The 22423-nt window shown below is 42.4% G+C and overlaps 1 protein-coding gene across 1 annotated transcript in view; it reads right to left on the bottom strand.

The window, feature by feature from the left end:
* The window catches only part of LOC115461610, a 59159-nt gene that overhangs the window by 12855 nt on the left and 23881 nt on the right, over positions 1 to 22423 (bottom strand). Inside the window, exons 7-9 of the mRNA XM_030191569.1 lie at positions 19322 to 19464; positions 8507 to 8612; positions 3585 to 3814 (exon numbers count right to left, since the gene is read on the bottom strand). Of these exons, the coding sequence (XP_030047429.1) occupies positions 3585 to 3814; positions 8507 to 8612; positions 19322 to 19464 (479 nt within the window). The remainder of the gene's footprint in view (positions 1 to 3584; positions 3815 to 8506; positions 8613 to 19321; positions 19465 to 22423) is intronic.

Raw genomic sequence — 22423 nt, 5'->3', positions numbered from 1 at the left:
GTCTGCTGCCTGCCCTGAACTTTGACTGTTATTGGATGTTCTCGTTCTCCATCTGCCCTCTGCTCTCCTGGTCCCTGTCCGGGTCAGCTTGGCACCCCGTGGTTCCTGAAGTCCCGTTGACCGCCTGCAGCTGGGGGCTCAACCCTTGGTGAACGGCGGTCGCCGCGGGTGAAGACTTGGGGTTGCACGGCTGTTCTTTAAGGTCCCTCGGGGCCTTATGGGACCTAAGGGCTCGCCGTCCTTGCACACAAGACATTAGGGAGGCTAACAAACTGGGGAACACAATAATAATGGGTGATTTCAATACCCCAATATTGACTGGATAAATGTAACATCAGGATATGCTAGGGAGGTAAAATTCCTTGACTAAATCAAAGACTGCTTAATGGAGCAGCTGGTACAGGAGCCAACAAGAGGAGGAAAAATTCTAGACCTAGTCTTTAGTGGCAAGCATGATCTGGTGGAGGAGGTAATGGTGGTGGGGCCGCTTGATAAGTTATCATAATATGATCAGATTTGATATCAGCTTTAAAGCACACACAGGAAATCCAATACGTTAGCATTTAACTTTCAAAAAGGAGACTATGATAAAATGAGAAGAATGGTGAAAAAAAAACAAACTTAGAGGAGCAGCTGTGAAGGTCAAAAATTTACATCAGGTGAGGATGCTGCTCAAAAATACCACGCTGGAAGCCCAGGCCAGTTATATTCCATGTATTAGAAAAAGAGGAAGGAAGACCAAATCACAGCTGGCATGGTTAAAAAGTGAGGTGAAGGAAGCTATTAGAGCTAAAAGAAAATCCTTCAGAAAATGACAGAAGGATCCGACTGAAAATAATAAGAAGCAACATAAGGAATGGCAAGTCAAATGCAAAGTGCAGATAAAGGAACCCCCCGCAAAATTCCTAAAAAGCATCACAGCCTACTTAGCCAATCTACTAACCACAGGCCTCTTCCTGGAGGAAAAAGAGAACATCATTCTAACGCCTATCCCCAAAAATGCCAAATTAAGCAAAAGTGATGTCAAAAACTACGGACCAGTAGCCTCCATACCCCTTATTGCCAAACTACTAGAAAATGTTGTCAACAAGCAACTCACAGAATACCTGCACAACTTCTCAACACTCCACGACTCTCAATCAGGATTTAGATCTCGCCACAGCACAGAAATGACACTAACTGCATTAATCACCAAATTCAAGAAAAAAATCAGTCAAGGCAGAAACATACTACTGCTACAATTTGACATGTCTTCAGCCTTCGACATTGTCAACCACTACATCCTAATATGAATACTCGACAAGATCAGCATAAGTGGAGCAACACTCCAATGGTTCGAGAAATTCCTGACCAACAGATCATACCAAGTCAAAAAGAGAAACGAACTGTCCTCCACATGGAAAGCACAATTAGGAGTCCCACAGGGATCCTCAATTTCTCCAACCCTCTTCAATGTCATGATGAAACCTCTGACCAAGACACGTGACAATAAAGGCCTCAATCCATTCATCTGCGCTGACGATGTGACAATCTACATCCCATTCGAAAAAGACATAAAAGGCATATCAAAGATAATTAAAGGAAGCCTAAATATACTAGAAAACTGGGCTACTACCTTTAAACTCAAACTCAACAGAGACAAGACCCAATTCCTGGTAATTACAGCACTGCACAAACAAACCAACATAACCACAGACAGGACCTTGTAACCCCCTCTCGGAAAACCTAAAACTACTGGGAGTAATCATTGATCAAAAACTGACACTCTAGCCCCAGGTCACAAAGGTTGCAACAAATGCGTTCCACATGATATGGAAAATGAGGAGAAACAGGAACAACTTCCCCACTGAAGTATTCTAACTCATAGTGCAGTCCACTATCCTCACCCATCTAGATTACTGCTATGCACTCTATGCAGGCTGCAAAGAGCAGATCGCAAACAGACTCCAAACAGTATTTTGAACAGTTCAAAATACAGCAGCCAGACTTATTTTCAGGAAACCAAAATATGATAGGACCACCCAGTGGTGTAGCTACTGGTGGGCCTGGGTAGGCACAGGCCCACCCAGCAGCGTAACCCCACATCAACATCTCTCCTCTGCAGCACCCCGGCGTCTACTTGTCCGTCGCTGAACCCTGTCCCTCCTCTGTGTACCTTAAAGGTGTCCCCGGCACCTGCAGTGATCCATTATTGCTGCAGTGATCCATTATTGCTGCCTGCACAACTTCTGAACTAGGCCTTCTCTGACTTCTAAAGCCTATCTGTTAATACTGTGGCAGAAAATTCAAGTTTTAAAACTATGGGGGAAAAGGTATAGAGACTAGCTAATAAAGTTTGCTTCTTCTTTTTTTTTTAATACTGTGTTTATCAATATCCAACAATTCCTCTTTTAAACCCAATCTTTACATTACCAAGCACAGAGCAAAATAATGTCACTTACCCAGAGAAATGTCCTCTTCTCTCAGAACTTCTCAGAACGAAAGTTAAGTGGGACGTATCCTCTCTATATAGGTTGGATTCTAAGGAGACTGCTTCAAACAAATCCTTTGAAGCTAACCCAGTAATCAGATTGCCCTTAGTAACCTTTGCAAATATTCTACTTCCTCACACCTTAATTAATACCTAATTCAGGTCAGTAGCAGTTCTACCTCTCCAGCAGGCAAAGAACAGACAATAACTTTCCTTTAGGACAGTTTGAGCCTTACTACTATACTTTTAATACTCTTGGCTATTACGTTTATACCTCTAGAGTAAGTTTTAGTTTAAAACTATGGGGAAAAGGGTTGTACATTATGGAAACTAGATAATAATGCTTGCTTCTCTCTTTTTATTTTTATTTTTTTCTAAGACTGAACTAGGCCCTGCTGTGCCTTCTACAGTCTATTTGTTAAGGCTGTGGCAGAAAATTCAAGTTTTAAAACTATGGGGAAACGGGTATGGAGACTAGTTAATAAAGTTTTCTTCTTTTTTTTTTAATTCTGTGTTTACAATCTTTAAGAGCACAGAGCAAAATAATGTCACTTCTCCAGAGAAATGTCCTCTTCTCTCAGAGCTTCTCATGGCACACTGGGCCATAGTCTATCACCACGCTTATACATTTTGGAATGCCCACGAAATTCCCATTTCCATGCCTATAGCCACACCTCTTTTGAACTGCGCGCATTCGAATTTAGGCACAGTTCATTACAGAATACGCTTAGCGAGTTGTGCACGTAAATTCTAATTATTACCAATTAGTGCTTATTATTGCTTGTTGTGCTATTATCAACGCTTGTTAAGCCAATTAAGTTACGCGTGCTGAATGTGCCTGGATTTCAGCTTCGATCTTTAGGCACTCTATATAGAATCTAGGGGTAAACATGAAAATGGGCACACAAGATCATAGAATTAGGGGGTCTGTTTTTTTTTTGAGGAAAGGGCTAATGTTGCTTCTAGATAAATGGTTTCTATAGACTGGAAAAAAGCTGTCAAGCTCTCTTAGATCTGGGTCATGCACAAACGCTAGTGCAAGTACAGTGGGGGATAAATGGAAACAATAAAACAGCTGCAAAATAAGACCTGAAAAATTAAATGTGTACTGTACCTCACCAGGCATTCTTCAATCAGGTATCTGTTGACATCCATTACGAGAAGCCGTGGTGTTATAACCATAGGTTCTGGCGCCTTTTTCTGATTAAGTTCTACAGATTTGTCTTTCACATCTGCTGATTCACTGTTCCATTCTTTCTGATGTTTATCCTTGGTCAAAGTATTTATCAAGAAAGAAGTACCGCTGACCTCCATACTGCTACCAGCCCAAAGGTTTGGGACTTCCTGTCATTAAGAGAGTTCAAAATCTAATCTTCATAACAGATACAGACACAGAGCTTTGTTAAACTGTTCACACCCTTGTATGTTTTTCACTGATCTACACAACATACTCTGCACTTTCAACTTGAAAGAACAGCTAATAGAAATTGTCAAAATAACCCCTCCCCCCCAAAGAATCTGGATTGCATAAGTCATCACATCTTTTGTCAGAGCAAACCCAAATTAGCTCTGTTTCCAGAAAAATTGTCTAAACAAGGCCCATCATGGACATAATTTTATAAAGCACTGATCTCATGTAAAGCAAGTTTTTCATACAGAAAATGACTATTATAAAATTGTATGTGGGAATACAAGTGTAAAAAGTACGCACACCAAAAAATAGTGCATATGTGTTCCCAGGGCATATTTGGGGTGGAGTTGCAATGTATTTAAGCATTATTCTGTAAATACCCGCTTAATTTACATAGGGGGGAGTATGGGTGGGGCATTTACACACGTAAAGTTACTTACACTGGGATCTGCCACTCATAGACACAAACACAAAAGTTCTATGGCTGGAGCCAGTGGTGTACCTAGGTTTGCTGCCACCCTGGGTGGATCGCCGCTACACCCCCCCCCCCCCTTGGTGCATCATGCACCCCCCCCCCAGGCGTATCACCCCCCCTAAAGTGCATCACCCACCTCTCCCCCCGAAGCACATCATCCTCACCACCTGGGGGTGCATGGAGCAGTCGCGCATCTGTCGACTCGACCGGTCCCCTGCCCTGAAACAGGAAGTAATGTCAGAGGGGATAGGGAACCAGTGGAGCTGACAGCCATGCGACTGCTCTGTGCACCCTCTTGTTGCCTGCATCCTGGGCAGACCGCCCCCACCGCCCTGCCCTTGCTACGCTAGAGGCTGGAGTGAGTGCTGGCACCCAAATGTTAAGTGCATATATACCTGGTTACGCTAGTTTCTATGAAGGAAAGTAGATATTTATGTTCTCTTACAGAACAGGCTCCAGCCTTGTGCCCTCCAGCTACCTAATTGTAGGAGCTGATTATAGAGTTGCCCCCATAAAGAATATTCATATATTTACTAGGGCTGCATTTCGATTACAGTTTTTAATTGCAATTAATCGCATGATTAAAGAATTGATTTCTCCCTCCCTCCTGTTCCTAGGTTCAACATCTCTCTTTCTTCTTCTTGCCTGCCCTCCCTTTCCTTTGTCTTTAGGTCCATTATCACTCTTTCTTTCCCAGGATCCAACATTTCTCCCTTCTTTTCCCTCGCTCCTTCCCTCCCATTATCAGGTATCTCTCTTTCCCTCCCCTCCACCCCCAGGTCCATTATCTCTCTCTCTTTCTTCCTGAGGTCCAATATCTCTCCCTTTCTCTTCCATCATAATCCAGTACCTCTCTTTCCCTCCCCTCTATCCTCAGGTCCATTATCTCTCTCTTTCTTCCCCATCATTAAAGCAGATATGAATTTACTCATGTTGAATGAAAATTTATTAAATCTGACTCATTTAGAACTGTGGTAGATCAGTGCAAAGACTGAGTTATACAAAATGAAATATAAAATATCAGATGCCATGCCCCTGCCCCTACCCAGTCCAACATCTCTTCCTTTCTCCCCTCCAATCCCCTCCCTCCCATTGTCCAGTATCTCTTTCTTCCTGCCCTCCATATCCAGGTCCAACATCGCTCCCCTTCCCCTCCTGGTGAGCAAGCCAGCATCTTCCCCTCCCCTGCCTGTGGTTCAGCATTTCCCCCATAGGTGGTCGGTGGCCCAACTGTTTGGGGAGGCTAAAGGGGCGGGGTTAGGGGGTGGAGCCAGGGGCGGAGCTTATAGCCACAATTAACAGAAAAAAAATAAGTAAAAATAAAATAGTCACAATACCTTTTATTAAATTTAGATATTAAATATGTATCATATGTCAAAGAATAAAGTGGTTGCTCAAAGCATATACTAACCACAATCGCTCAACTGCAAAACACTATGCACAAATTTGTGCAAAAACACACTCAGAACCTTACTGTACCATAACACTAGGCAGACCCTAATACACCAATATACCACCCATATAGAAAATGCAGACCGTCAACAATATGAAACAAGGGATCATAATATCACAATTCTCATGTAGAGCCACAAAACACCCTTTTAGGGTGGATAGTGTTCACAATGAGCTCCTTTTATTAACAACTATATGTAGATCCTTCAAGAGGTAGTGTGTCATGATTTAGGCTCTAAAACCCTTTCCGATGTTTTGGTGCCACCTCAGTAATGCCAATACACAATCTCTCAACTGCAAAACACTATACACAAACTTGTGCAAAAACACACTCATAACCTTAGCAAACCATAACAGCACTAATTCCAAGGACAGGATGAGCTACAACCTTATGCGTGGAAAAGCAGCACTGTAATTACACCGGGCTCTAAAACACCAGTACATAACCTAGTGAAACAAAACAAAAAAACAAAAAGGGCTATAAATACTACACACTAGTAGAATACTGCACCTTGATTACACATGAAAAACACATCACACAACAGATATGAAGGCAAAACTGGAAAGTTACCTCAAGAAGTCAGACTCAGCATGCAGCAATACTAGAAAAATTGAAACTTACATGCAAAATATCACAGATGCACATTTCCAAAAACTGACATATTCCAGTTAATAAATTCTGAATAAAATACTTTTTTCTACCTTTGTTGTCTGATCATTTAGTTTTTCTATTCGCTTTGGTCCCAGTGTCTTCTTTCCATTTGATATTTTTTCTCTCAACATGTCCACATCCTCCTGTGTCCTTATGCGTCCTGTCTACCATCTGTAGCCCTGTCCCTATCCTTTCTCCAGTTTTAGCATCTGCCCTCAAAGTGTTCCAATCCAGCCCTTAAATTCAGCAATTTCCCCTCCATCCAAATACAGCATGTCTTCCCTCCCCTCCATCCATGTGCATGAACTTCCTCTGTCTTTCCTCCCCTCCATCCATGTCCAGCATTTCTCCTCTCTCCCTTCCACTCCATCCATGTGCATCTCCTTCGTTTGTCTTTCCTTCCCTCCATCCTTGTCCAACATTTCTCCTCTCTTCCCTCCCCTCCATCCATCCATGTCTTTCTCTTCTACCCTTCCATCCAGTGTCATCCCTCTTTCTCTCTCCATCCTTCTACCCATTACCCTCTCCCAATCCTTCCGTCTATTGTCTCCCTCTCCTTCCATCCATTGTCTCCCTCTATCTCCCCTTCCTTCTAAACAGTTCTCTCTCTCTACCCTTTTCCATTCAGCATGTCCTCTCTATCCCCATCCTTCCAGTGTCTTTCCTCTTTCCCTCCCTACCCTTACGTCCAGTGTCTTCCCTCTTTCTGCCCCCTCCTTCCAGCATTTTCCCTCTTTCTCCCTCCTTTCATTCAGCATTTCTCCGTCTGACAGCTAGGGTCTCCCCAGTTTCTCCCCAGCAGCTTCTCTCTCTCTCTCCTGCCCATGTCCCCTCTTTCTCTCCCCATCTTTCCACTAATCTCTCTCTCTCTCTCCTCTTCCATCCAGCATCTTCTCTCTGGCTCTCCCATGCTCTCTTCCATGTCCCCTCTTTCTCTCCCCATCTCTCTCTGGCTCTCCCCTGCTCTCTTTCATGTCCCCTCTTTTGCTCCCCATCTCTCTCTGGCTCTCCCCTGCTCTCTTCCATGTCCCCTCTTTCGCTCCCCATCTCTCTCTGGCTCTCCCCTGCTCTCTTCCTTGTCCCCTCTTTCGCTCCCCATCTCTCTCTGGCTGTCCCCTGCTCTCTTCCATGTCCCCTCTTTCGCTCCCCATCTCTCTCTGGCTCTCCCCTGCTCTCTTCCTTGTCCCCTCTTTCACTCCCCATCTCTCTCTGGCTCTCCCATGCTCTCTGCCATGTCCCCTCTTTCTCTCCCCATCTCTCTCTGACTCTCTCCTGCTCTTTTGCATGTCCCTGGCTCTCCCCTGCACTTTTCCACTTTCTCTCTCTCTCCTCCAGCGTCCTCATGCATCCCACCTTTCTCTTCCCTCCCCTTCTTGCTCCCATCACTCTCACTCCTTTCTCCACCCCCCTTTTCCCATTCCCTGCCATTGCTTTCCTTCCTCCCTCTTCCCCTTAGATGTGGCACCTCACATCCTCCTCTCTCCACTCCCTTTCCCTTTGGTCTGGCAGCTGGCTGGCATGATGCATCGCTCCCTCCCCCCAGACTAGTTCGGTATCGCTCTCCCCCTCCGCTCCCGTCATGTCTTTGAATGTCGAGGATTCCTTCCGGTAGCAGCAGAATCGGCAATGATGTAAGCGCTGCTCTCAGCCTGCCCCAGAAGCCTTCTCTGGACAGCGTCCCTCCTATGCGGGAAACTGTACAGAGAGTGCTTCTGGGGCAGGCTGAAAGCAGCGCTTACATCGTTGCCGATTCTGCTGCTACCGGAAGGAATCCTCGACGTTCAAAGACATGACAGGAGCGGAGGGGGAGAGCGATACCGCAGTAGTCGGGGGGGGGGGGGCGGTAATGATCGCGCGGTCCACGCACCAGTCAGGGGGAGCGAGGGAAATGTTCAAGGCAGCGGGAGCTGCACCCGGGGTGGTCCGCCCCACCCCGCCCTTGCTGCACTTCTGGCTGGGGAGGCTTAGCCTCCCCAAGCCTCTTATACCGGGCGCCTATGATTTCCCCCCTCTCATTCTCTCCACCTCCCATCCCCGTCAATCTACCTTAAAGCTGGGGACCTGTGTAGAAGACGGATGGGTTGGCACTGTATGGGTCACTGGAGAACCTTTCAGATGAGCACTGATTCTTTCAGAATGGAATTGCGGATATCTGAACATAAAGCAGAAAACACTCATTATACAGGGGCCTGTTATTCACTTTCAATTACTGTTGCAGAAGATGATTAACCTTAAATCATGCACAAAAGGATCTCAAGAATGGAACAAGTGTACTTTAATAATGACCCAACACGAGCCATGCTTCAGCGTAAACAAACGCCTGCCTCAGGGATCAATTCTATAACATAAACAAATATTACAGTAAGAATTAAAAATACAAAATGAATGCTACAAAACCTTACTTTGATAAATAAATAGTGGATAAGAAATGAAGAAATAGATGGAAAGGAGAGATAGAATGGTGCCTAGTGTGCAGTGATGATATCAATGGAGTGCAAGTGATGATGGCCAGTGAAATCTGCAGATAAAGTCAAAACATGCTAAGTTAAAGAGGATAAATAAGAACATAATAATACTCCATGAATATAATGATGTGGTATGTAAAAACTTGCTGAATTGAAGAAAATTACAGCGTGATACTACTCTATGAATAAAAAAATATGTGTGATAAAGTGCACCCAAAGACATTAAGGGGCCCTTTTACTAAGCCGCGTAAGCGTCTACGCGTGTCCAACGCACGGCAAAATGGAGTTACTGCCCGGCTACCGCATGGCTGTTGCGGTAATTTCATTTTTTGTGTGCATTCGATATGACCATCCGAAAAATAATTTTTGGACGTGCATATTGGGCGCACGCCAAGTGGCATTTGACATGCTTAGGTCATTTCTGCCCGGTTACCGCATGAGACTGTACCACTAGGTCAATGGCTGGCGGTAAGGTCTCAGACCCAAAATAGACGTGTGTCAATTTTGCCGCATGTCCACTTTTGGCAAAAATTTTAAAAAGGCATTTTTTACAGGTGCACTGAAAAGTGATTCTGCACACACCCAAAACACAGGCCATTTTTCAACACGCCTTTGTGAAAGGGCCCCTAAATGGGGAAGTGGTGAAATTTCCAAAAACTATGAAAAAATGGCACTTACCCGCCAAAACTATACTAAATCTAGTAGGGATATATGGACTGTTTCTGTTCCATAACTGGGTCTGACTCCAGATTGACATGGACCTAGCCAGTTTCTTTCTTCTAACCAGTCACTGATTTGATCACAGACTATTTGATCTATAAGTTTTTCTTAAAACAGGATGTTGGATACTGGCCGGTAACTTTCAAGTGTGTCCTGGTCAAGGTTGTTCTTCTTTAGCAAAGGACGCGTTACTGCTCGGTTTTTTTTTTAATGAGTATTCACAATAATTCAAGACAAACTCTTGATTTGAAAGATTGAAGAATGTAAGCAATACAATTTAAAAATAAACAATTATTCAAACAATATATTATTTTCCCCCTCCAATCTCAAGTCCACCCCTTTAAAGAGAGAACAAGGTACAATTCCATTATATATGTTTCCAATAATTAAAAGGAAATAGAAGAGATACTTTAAGTGCCATAACAATATATAATCACGGAGTAGATGTTGGTAATATAGTTGGCTGTAGTTTGGGAGTAATAGCAACCCTCGACTCTAAAAAAGAGTTCAGATGTGTTGGGTCAAAAAAGATATATTTAACTGAATTAATTTTCAATACACATTTGCAGGGAAAATTAAGCCAAAATAAACCACCCAATTGTAAAACCCTGGGACAGAGTTTTAGAAATAATTGGCGTCTCTTTTGAGTTGCTCTCGCAATATCAGGAAATATTCTAATCTTGTTATTCATAAAGAGTTCATCCCTATGACGGAAAAATTGTCTCAAAATCCAATCACGATCCGGTTCCAGTATAAAAGTCACAATCAAAGTTGCTGGTGTGATACCCTTCTCATCCTCTTGAATTATTTGTGTGAGATTCAATATATCAAATGAAACTTCTGTTCCTTGGTCAACTTGATTAATATTTTCTTTTTTATCTTTTTTATATGGTGGTAAATAATATATCTTAGAAACTGGCAGGTAAGCCTGTTCAGGAATCTTCAGTATTTCTGATAACTATTTCTTAAAAGTTATTAAAGGAGCAACCGATGTAATTTTTGGAAAATTAATCAACCTTAGAGTTTTAGCCTTTAGTTGATTTTCTAAGTTCTCAGCTTGATAGTGTAACAAAGTATTTTCCTTAATCAAGTTAAGCTGTGTCTGTTGAAGAGATTTAATGTTATCATTATTCATTTCTGTTGTTTTCTCAATTTTAAGTGTTCTTGCTTCCAAGATTGAAATTTTTTCCAGTGGCAATTTTGAGGCTTGAGTCACCAGTAATAATTTCTGTGAGAAAGAAGTTTCTAAGCCCTTAAGAGCTTTCCATATTGAGACTAAGGTAATAATGGGTGGTTTTCTAGGCAGAAAAGACTTACAGATTGAAGTAAATTCAGCTAAGTTTTCACCCAATGGTTGCTTCTCCTCTACTGCTCTGGAGTGTGCCAAAACACTAACTCTCTCCGATATCTTCTCTCCGATGGTAACATCCAGCAGATCCACGCTGCAAACCGACCTCGCAGGAGGAAGCACTCCTTGGTCAGCAACACAAGGGGTTTCCTGCCCCTGTTGCAGCTCCACTGCCAGCATCATCGGAGGCCCCCGCTCGTCGGGGCTAAATGAGATCTCAGCCTAAAGCTGAGGGAGCGGGACGCCTCTCACCACTCCCTCTAGCAGCGAAGAACCAAGCCCCGAAAGACTTCCAGGCACAGCAAAGCGGTCCATCGGTCCCGATGGTCTCACAGGTGTTGCAGGCCAACAGGCTGTTTTCCCCTCCACTTTGGCATAGAAACAGGTAAAGAATTAAATAGTGGAGGAAATCGAGTGATATGCCGCCTTGCAGCATTCTCTTCAAAACGCCATCTTGTTGCATTACTGCTCGTTTTAATGTTGTGGTAATTGCCCATTAGAAAGAGAGGACTTCAAATTTTGTGGCGCCTTCTATGAGGCCCCTGCTTGCCTGCTGCACTCTCTTTGAGGGTCAGGGGTCGAGGGAGCAGGTGGTTGGTCGAAGGTCTCTTAGAATTTCATTAAAGCCCTCCTCTGTTATTGAGTTAAAAGAATCCCATATGTCTGTGTCAGTTCAGTGCAGTTCAGTTGTGACTGGGTAGGCTGGTTCTGTTATGAGGACTGCAGTAGGCTGTTTGAATTATTGAATTGGCGGCCTGTTCAATGCATTGAGAAAAATACTGTTTTTTGGCTGCTGTTAAGGCTTGGCCCATCCAGTCTGCCCATCCACAGTATCCACTATCTCCTTCTGTTCCTAAGAGATCCCATGTGCCTGTCCCATGCTTTCTTAAATTCAGACACAGTCCTCGACTCCACTACTTCCACTGGGAGGCAATTCCATGCATCCCCCTTTCCTTGAAAAAGTACTTCCTTAGATTACTCCCGAGCCTATAACCTCTTAACTTCATCCTATGTTCCCTCATTCCTGAGTTTTCCTTCATTTGAAAGAGGCTCACCTCCTGTACATTAATGCCACAGAGGTATTTAAATGTCTTTATCATATCCCCTCTCTCCTACCTTTCTTCTAATGTATACAGCCTTAAGTCTGTCCCCATATGTTTTGCGACAGAGACCACTGACCAATTTTGTAGCCGCCCTCTGGACCAACTCTATCCAGAATTGCACACAGTATTCTAAATTGGGCCTTACCAGAGACTTATACAAGGGCACTATAACCTCTTTTCTTACTACTACTAATTTCTATAGCGCTACCAGACATATGCAGCACTGTACACATTATATGCAGTTACTTTCTCTGTCCATAGAGGGCTCACAATCTAAGTTTTGGTACCTGGGGCAATGGAGGGTTAAGTGAGTTGCCCAAGGTCACAAGGAGCTGTAGTGGGAATCAAACCCAGGTTGCCAGGATCAAAGTCCACTGCACTAACCATTAGGCTACTCCTCCACCCCTTTTCTTCTGCTGGCCATTCCTCTTCCTATGCACCCAAGCATCCTTCTGGCTTTGACCGTTGCCTTTTCTAGCTGCTTGGCCACCTTGAGATCATCCGACAGAGTCACCCCCAAGTCACGTTCTTCTTTCATACACAGAAGTACTTCATCCTCTTTCCTATACCGTTCCCTTGGTTTTTGCAACCTAAGTACATGACCCTGCAATTTTTAGCATTAAATCTGAGTTGCCAATCAATGGACCATTCTTCCAGTTTCACCAGACCCCCTGGCATCCTAGCCACACCCTCCAGGGTGTCAATCCTGTTACAGAGTTTGGTATCATCTTCGAAGAGACAAACCTTACCACACAGTCCTTCTGCAATATCACTCACAAAGATGTTAAAAAGAGCCATCCCAAGGACTGATCCCTGCGGTACACCACTGATAACGTCCTTTTCCTCAGAACAGGCTCCATTTACCACTACCCTCTGTATCTTTCCACTTAACCAGTTTTTAACCCAGGTAGTCACTTTAGGACCCATTCCACGGGCACTCAGTTTATTTATCAGTTGTTTTTGAGAAACTGTGTCAAAGGCTTTGCTAAAATCCAAGTACACCACATCTAGAGTCCCTCCTGTATCCAACTATTTGGTCACCCAGTCAAAAAAATCAATCAAATTAGTCTGGCAAAACCTGCCTCTAGTGAAACTATGCTGCCTTGGGTCCTGCAGTCCATTTGATTCTAGAAATCTCACAATCCTCCTCTTTAGAAGCATTTCCATTAGTTTACTCACCACTGAGGTCAGACTAACAGGTCTGTAATTCCCAACTTCCTCCTTACTTCCACTCTTGTGCAGAGGGACCACATCCGCCCTTCTCCAGTCCTCTAAGACCAATCTGGACTCTAAGGAAGCATAGAAGAGGTCAGACAACAGAGAAGCCAAAATTTCCATGAGTTCTTTGAGCACCCTCGGATGTATCTCATCAGGCCCCATTGCTTTGTCTGTTCTTAGTTTAGCTAGCTCCTCGCAAACAGAGTCTTCTGAAAATCGGTCCTGGTCTACCAAACATCTGTTTCCATTAGCAATTGTTTTCTGCGGCCCTGCTTCCGGCCTTTCATCCATGAACACAGAACAGAAATAATTGTTAAGCAGTTTAGCTTTGTCCTTATCAGCTTCTGCATATTCCTCACCTTCACCCTTCAGCCTCACTATTCCATTTTGTTACTTCCTCCTGTCTCTTACATATCTAAAAAAAATGTCTTGTCTCCCAGTTTTACTGTACTGGCTATCTTTTCTTCTGAGGCAGCCATGGGCAAAGAAATTGTTAATTCTATTTTAACTCTTCAGTCCTGTAAAGTGATGGAGGAATGCCATATGGTTTAGATTATTTAGAATGTCTAACTTTTGCTAGGCTAAAGGTTAGAAAGGTCAGAGAGAGAAACTTTCTTTGACCCCTTGTGAGTGATGGATGGTTAAGGCTAGTTCATAGGTATTAGTTTACCACATCTGTATACCATTATGAGCCAGGCATATTGTAGTTTTAAAAGGATTAGTTTAAAATGCTGGTTAGAAGTTTATAGAATAAATAATTCTAGATATTCTTGATGCTTTATATTTGGTCTTATAAGGAATTTTGATTTCTGCTTATTTTAGAATATGTTTTATTCTGTGTAATTAATAATTCTATGTAGAATATCTTTTCAATCCAGTGTTATATCTTTGCCTGACTTTTCAAGTAAGACTGCAGTTGAAAAGGTCATCGTCTGGTTTGAATTATCCACAGTCCTAGCTAGTTCAATGTATGAAGCTAATAGGTGAAAGAGGTCAGAAAAAGTCAACTTACTTCCTTGATGGATTATAGCAAAATGTAGGACTGTATGCCATTAAGCAAGACTGGCCCCTAAATGAACCCAGTTTAAGCTATGACTGAGATTATGTGAATCATAATAAAATGCAAGAGTTCTGGTGCCCCATTGTCTAGCGTGAGAGGCCTCAGGTCATAGGTCAGTTAGGAAATGTCTGGAACCTATGTAACTGATATTTTTGAACATATGTGTAGAGATGATTGGTTCAGACAGGGTAATCAATCTATTCTTTACCATCTGGAAAGTAAGGGGGGCTAGGAGGGGGTTTAAAACTGTATATAACTGGGAGCAGAAGCAGCTTACGTCAGAAGAAGGAGCTGAGAAGAAGGAGAGAAGAGAGCTGAAGAGGACAGACAGAAGCCACAAGATCCAGAGAGCTGAGAAAGAGAAGAAGAGACTTAGTGCTGATGTCCTACTTTGTTTGCTGGCAAATAAAGAAGATTTCTCCCTCATTCTGGTGTGTGCTGTTTGACTCCTGAAGTACTACAGATTCTGCTAACACTAGTGGTAATTCCTGCAACACTTCCATTTATATCTTTGCTTTTCTGACAGCTTTTCTAACTTCTCTTAGCTTTTCTAGGTATTTTTGCCTGTCTTCTTCTTTCTGTGTCAGCATGTAACTTATGAAAGCTAACCTTTTTTCCCTTACCTTTTCAGCTACTACATTTGAGAACCAAAGTAGCCTTCTTTTCCTCTTACATACTTTTCTAACATGAAGGTTTGTTGCATTTATAAGAGCTCCTTTCATTTTTGTCCACTGCTGTTCTACTTTCTTCAGCTGTTCCCATCCAACTAACTCCTCCCTGAGTTATTTCCCCATCTTGGCAAAGTTAGTTCTTTTCAAGTCTAGAACCTTCAATCCTGAATAAGTCCTCTTCTAATGTGTCTTAATATTGAACCACACCATCTGGTGATCACTAGATGCCAAATGATCACCCACTGTAACATTGGAAACACTCCCCATTTGTAAGCATCAGGTCCAGAATAGGTAGGTTCCATTACCAACTGCTAGAATAATTCTTCCTGTAGAGAATCCAAGATCCCCTTGCTTCTAGATGACCCCGCAGCAGGGACACCCTAATCACAATCCGACATACTGAAGTCACCTATCAGTAGTACCTCTCCTTTACTAGTGGTCTTGTGAATGTCTTTGATTAAGTTTCTGTCCATTTCATCTGATTGCTTCGGAGGCCAATATATCACACAATGTAAATACTTTATCTATTCCTTCATTCCAGATTGACCCACAGTGTTTCTTTCTTACCCCATATGTCCTGCAATTCTGTCACTTTAATATTATTCCTAACATATAATGCCACTCCTCCACCCTTTCTACCTACCCTGTCATTCTTGAATAGATTGTAGCCAGGTATAACTATATCCATGTCATGGTTGTCTGTGAACCACGTCTCCATGATCGCCGCTAAATACAAGTTAGCTTCTACCATTACTACCTCCAGATCCATAAATTTGTTTCCCATACTGTGTGCATTGGTATACAAAGCTCTCCAGATATTGCTCTTTCTTCTGATTTCTAAAATACTATGCTTTCCCATACTGGGACAGAACGAAGGTCCATCAAGCCCAGCATCCTGTTTCCAGCAGTGGTCAATCCAGGTACATTGGAGAAAGGAGAAAAAAATAGGAATGGAATTGCAAGACTGAAAGATACTGAGAATAGCTATAAGTACATAAGTATTACCATACTGGGACAGACTGAAGGTCCATCAAGCCCAGCATCCTGTTTCCAACAGTGGCAGGTCACAAGTACCTGGCAAGATCCCAAAACAGTACAATACATTTTCTGCTGCTTATTCTAGAAATAAGCAATGGATTTTCCCCAAGTCCATTTTAATAATGGTCTATGGATTTGCCTTTAGGAAGCCATCTAAATCTTTTTTAAACCCCGCTAAGCTAACCACCTTCACCACATTCTCTGGCAACGAATTCCAGAGTTTAATTACACATTGAGTGAAGAAATATTTCTCCAATTTGTTTTAAATTTACTACTTTATAGCTCCATTGTATGCCCCCTAGTCCTAGTATTTTTGGAAAGAGTAAACAAGCAATTCACGTCTACCCATTTCACTCCACTCATTATTTTATAGACCTCTATCATATCTCCCCTCAACTGTCTTTTCACCAAGCTGAAGAGCCCTAGCCGCTTTGTCCTTTCCTCATAGGGAAGTCATCCCATCCCCTTTATCATTCCCAAGAGTTGTTAATGACTCTAGGGCTTTTCTCACCCATCCCCAGCAAATCTAGTTGAAAGCCCTCTTTAGTACGTTAGCCAGTCTGTTACAGAACACACTTTGTCCCTTCTTCAATAGATGGATGCCATCCCTGCTCAGTAGGTCTTGGAAAAGCATCCCATGGTCAAGGAAACTGAAGTGGTCATGCTAGCACCATCCACACAGCCACATATTCAGCTCCAGAATGCGAGCTTCCCTTATTCTGCCTTTACCCTCAACAGGAAGAATGGATGTACACCCAACTGTTTCACCCTCTGCCCCAGAACCATGAAGTCATGTTTGATATGCTCAGCTGAATACCTAGCAGTATCATTTGTGCCAACATGGATAAGCAGCATGGGGTGATGGTCAGTAGGTTTGATGAGACTTGGTAAACTTTCTGCAACATCCAGAATCTTTGCACCAGGCAGACAGCACACCTACCTGGACATAATGTCTGGGCGGCAGATGGGCGCCTCTGTACCCCTCAGAAGGGAATCGCCAACTACAACTACCTTTAGCTTCTTATAAACCTTTGATCTGGAAGATTTGGGATTGAGCTTTATTCCCTCTTGTTCTTGAGATATTTTCACATCTTCTACCTCCAGGTTCTTCAACAGAAGATGGTTGGGAGGTTGATTTTGCAGGATCTGGTAATCTGTGTCCAGTTTTCCTCTTTCTATACAAGACATTCATTCTCTTTGTTGGATGTACCCAAGGCCTTGAGTTGCATTTCTGAGTTTTATTTCTGGTTGTTACATATGCTTCTTAGTCTTGCCACCTCCTCTCTTAGTTTTTGTACTTCTTTCATGAGAGATTCAATGTGCACACAATTAGCCCAAGAAGCCAGACCCTTGCCTTGGATCCTGCATTCAGTCTGGACAGAAGTAGAAGCTGCAAGGAGAGCAGCACCTTTTGGGGCTTAATTCTTAGCCATACTTCAACTGCAGATGCTTGTACCAGAAAGAAGAGGTCCCAAATCCTCAATCCTATTTTATCCTTTGTCATTTCTGTAAGTTTTAGTAGGGCTGGTTCTTTGAGTATATGAGTAAAGCTTGTTCCCTTTTTATTGTTCCCCTTGTTATTCCAACAGTTTTGCCTGTCCTCATCCAAGCGAGATTTCCAGTTTCCATCCTTCGCGCTTAAGGGTCCGAAGTTCTGGAGAAAACCAAGGTAAGCATTTATGAGTGGGGCATAAGACCTTTTTTTAGTGGTGCCGCTTTCTCTAAGATCTTAGCTAAGTGTGTATTCCAAATATTAACCTGTTCTGGTACTGTAGTAGTCTTTTCATCCACATGGATAGTCAAAGGCCTCTAGGAAATTCTCAGCAGTCAGTTCCTTAGACAGATTTCGCCTGGTGGCACTTCAGTTCACTCTGTGGATCAGCAATCTTACCAGTTGGCAAAGTAGGATTAAAGGATTAATTCAGACCATGCCTGGGAGATTAAAGGATTCCAGTAATAGAGAAACAAATGTCTGTACTTTGCATTTCTATGTGAATTTCTTTGGCGACTTAATGTAGAGGATGATGGTGGACTTTAGTTGTAATAGAAAGTAACAGATTCAGAATCTTAGAAATAGTTATGTAGTTAAAATAAAACTTCAACTTACGGATTGTAGTTATGAACTTTGTAGTTTCTGGTTCTGATATCCTTGGATGGTCCATTTGAGACAGAATGATGTAGGATTTTTCTTTGTTGTCCAGGAAGAGGGTTAGAGGTAAATATAGATCCAGCTCAGATCAAAGGACACAAGGAGAGTTGTTTGTTATATAAAGGGAATATAAAAGTTTCCTTTCTCCAGGCAAAATAAATGAAAGAAGTTTAAAATAAAAGTGAGGACTGGTGCCTCAACACAGACTGAGCAGAAATCTGTAAAAGTCTGAGTTGAAAATAAGCAAAAAATGTATTATTTAATTTAAGTTGCAGGAGCCTGATGTAATCACAGCCATTACACTTAGTCCTCTGTGACATCTCTGTAGTATCAAAGCCCCTAGTGGCAGGCTGTTTTTCTCGTGAGGCAGAGGAAACAGCTGTGTGGGGTATCTTGTGTCTGAAGTAGTATGCCATTTTAATGGGCTGGTGTGAGCTGAGGAAGTAGAAGGAGATGCCATTGACTATAGCAGGTCTTTGAAGGGGGCCCCATCTCATGCCACAGCTTCTGAAAGTCCCTTCCTCCACCTCCCCCACTTTGTGCCCATAGGCATGGCAGAACTAAACCCAGTCCTGCTGCATGGTGACACTGGTAGATTTCACTGCACTGAGGAGGCGGTCACCTCTTTTTTTAATCAGAAAATTCCATTCTGAATCCATTATGTAGACTGTGAATTCCATCTATAGAAGTCGTTCTGCATGATGTCTGAAACTCTTTCTCCTAGCAGCTGTGAATGTTATATCCCACAGCATCCATAGCCATCCAAGCAAAAGTCTTATCTGGGAAAGAAATCCAGGTCTCACAGATAGCAGCACTATCAAGCCATCCTGTTTTTTTTTTTAAATTTTATTAAGTAACTCTGCCAGGTTGCTCACATATCATAGACATTCTGTAATCCTGCTGGTAAATATGAACGTGAGAGAAACGGGCACTCTCTGAATTCACAACACATTACCCCTGGGGAAATTCAGGGGATCTAAAGTGCCTGCCAAGTGTGGATAATGTACTGCTCTTGCCTGTAACCGTGCAAATGCTGTTGTTGCCTACTGTTTGATTGGTAGTAGGTAGCAGAAAGAAGAGTCTTGATACCTTTCAGACCATGACAGTAGAGGTTTTATGAGAAATATCCCCGACTGGCCCTCTATTTGTCTCAGCTTGTCATCGAGGGATACTGCTAGCTGGAGCCTGCTCTGAGAGACCTGGAACCTGTCCTTCCTCCAGCGCTGAAATGCCTGTAGGAGATAAAGAAACAAGGAGATTGAGTGGAATTGAGACAGAAACCAATGAACGCTTGGAAGTTAATACTAAATGAGCTCTTCTGAGAGAGGACATTGTCTGTTATCCTGAAAACTATATTAAAGATTCCTTATTACATCTGTACCAGTGATGGGAATGAATGGTTCTGTATATTACAAAACAACAACCTCCAATTCTATTGTATCATCAAAGACAGGTCAGAATAGGACAGGTCAAGAGAACAGCGTATTTCATTGTATAGAACTGGAAGGAGTGTTTCTGTACTGTGGTCAGTTCAAAATCCTGCCTGGTGAAGGCGAAGGGCTAGTGCCATTTCAAGTAAGGAAGAGAGCTGGCCATATTGTTTCACGGAGAGAGTGCTGGATACTTGGAATGCCTTCCCGTGGGAGGTGGTGGAGATGAAAATGGTAATGGAATTCAAACATGCATGGGATAAAAACAAAGGAATCCTGTTTAGAAGGAATGGATCAATGGAATCTTAGCAGACACTGGGTGGCGATGCCGGTATTTGGAGAATAAAACAGGTGCAGGGCGGACTTCTACGGTCTGTGCCCTTAGAAAGGAAGGGACAAATCAAACTCAGATATACATATAAAGTATTACATACCACGTAAAATGAGTTTATCTTGTTGGGCAGACTGGATGGACCGTTCAGGTCTTTATCTGCCGTCATTTACTATGTTACTATGAATGGATCCACAGAAGCTTAATGGAGATTGGGTGGCAATACCAGTATTTGGGAAGCAAAGCTAGTGCTGGGCAGACTTCTACGGTCTGTGCCCTGAAAATGGCAAGGACAAATCAACGTCAGGTATAGATATAAAGAGCACATACGGGTTTATCTTGTTGGGCAGACTGGATGAACCGTACAGGTCTTTATCTGCCGTCATCTACTGTGCTACTATATACAATGCATTTGAAAAGTTTAGAAATGAAAGGAAGGTTGGAGATGGGTCTGTAAGTGGTGGGAACTAAAGGATCAAGGTTAGCTTTCTTAAGAACAGGAGGAACAATTAAGGGGATCTTTTAATAAAGATTATCTGCAGCAAGGCCCATAGGAATAAAATGGGCCCTACTGCAGATAACTCGAGCTAATCTTTAGTAAAAGACCCCCTAAATGTTTCCAAGATAAAAGATATTATCCTTGTTCCAAACTGCCCTGTAAAACAGGCAAGAATAAAGGAAGGCTAAGATGGGTAAATTTGCACTGAAGTGGCAGGTTACAGGTCAAAAGGTGATGATGGTGGATTAAGAATGGCAATACATTTACTGGCAGCTGTAATCGAGAGTCGATTAAAAGATGTCCAGTTTGAAGAGGAGTTAAAGTTGTGGTTTTAGTGTTTAAGTAGCTGAATGAAATGTCTCCAGAATATTTTAGGAATATGTTGGCCTCATGTCAGTCTGTACAGAACTCACACTTACAAAATCAGAACCTGTTGGTGGTTCCTACCGTAAGACAAATGAGAGAGGTTAAGAGTAGTGCATGGACTTTTACTGTAGTGGCCCCTGTAATAAACCGTGGAATAATTTGTCAAGGCAGATATGTTAGAAGATGACTACTTGACATTTAGAAAGAAGACTAAGGCCTTTCTTTGTAGTCAAGCGTTTAATATTTTCTCATCATTTTAATAGATTGGCTATTGTATTTATTTTAATGTTGTATAGGTTTGTGATAATTGGTCTTGTGTTTTATTGTAATCCATTGAATATTTTAGATCAACCAAATATAGAAAATGTTAAAGTAAATATACACATTGTAATGTATGGACTTAATTTTGTTTGTCTTGTTTGGGAAGCTTCCTGGCAACTGTGTGTAATCGATGCTATTCCAATACTATTCCTGGCCTCAGTGTAAGGAACACCACTGAGCCAGGACATGTTTTTGTTCAATGGACTTTCTTGGTGTTTCGGATCTGGTGGGGGAGGAGGGATAAAACAAAGTTTATGGGGTGGGGGGGGGGGGGGTTCTTTTGTTTTGCTTTTTTCTTTTCTCTTAGGTGGTTTGGATTTGCTAATAGGTTGGAGTGTGGGGTTCGGGTGGGAGGGTGGAGATTTGAAGGAGGGAATTATAGTTATAAAACCTCTAAAAATGTTGGAAGTGAATGTTTGATTGTATGTAACTTTTACTGAGAACATTTTTTTTTTTGCGGGGGGGGGGGGGGTTTCTCAATTGGTTATCTGTAATTAGTCATGCAGTCTCCGGAATGTATGCTTTTCTTATGTTATGTTTCTCAATATTCAATAAAGACTTCTAAAAAAAAAAACACGAAAAAGAAGATATAATAGTTATTCAAGATGTTGTTCATGAGTTAAACTGTTAATACTTGAAGGTTGGAACACTGTACAAAATGTACTTCAGTTGATTTTTATATGATCATTTGCAATTGTTCAATAAAAATAATTAAAACAATTATACAGTTAAATAAAAGCAGGCCTACATTTCCATGCATACATAGGAGGCAGTTCTCTAAATGGGCACCTCCATTTAGGCACATCAATGCCAAGACCCCACTATTCTTTTAATATTTAGCATTTCAGGAACACGCATCTAGCTGTCTTTGGGGTGCTGCCAGATTTGTATGCCAGCTTCAAAGGGCAAAAATAAGGAGGAGGCATTTGTATGCCACCCAGATGGTTTGTTCTGTTGGGTGGGATAGAAAATGTTTAATAAACTTGGAACTTGATACTGTTATTACCTAATAACAGCAGGGCAAACTGTGACCCAAGGAAAGAGAATCGAGAGCCGGATCAGAATAACATGAAAGTGAAAGAATTATTGTCCCCAAAAGCTATCCTAGACTGACTTTTTCAGGGTGCCCTAGTCTTTTTACCTAGCATCAACTTCCTTACAACAACCACACTAAGAGGCCCTTTTACTAAGCCGCGCTCAAAAGTGGCTGTCGCTGTTTGTAGCGCATGAGTTTTCCACACGTT

This window comes from Microcaecilia unicolor, chromosome 1 (genome assembly GCF_901765095.1).
Source record: "Microcaecilia unicolor chromosome 1, aMicUni1.1, whole genome shotgun sequence".
In the NCBI taxonomy this organism is placed as follows: domain Eukaryota; kingdom Metazoa; phylum Chordata; class Amphibia; order Gymnophiona; family Siphonopidae; genus Microcaecilia; species Microcaecilia unicolor.
This window is presented reverse-complemented; position numbering and strand designations above follow the sequence as displayed.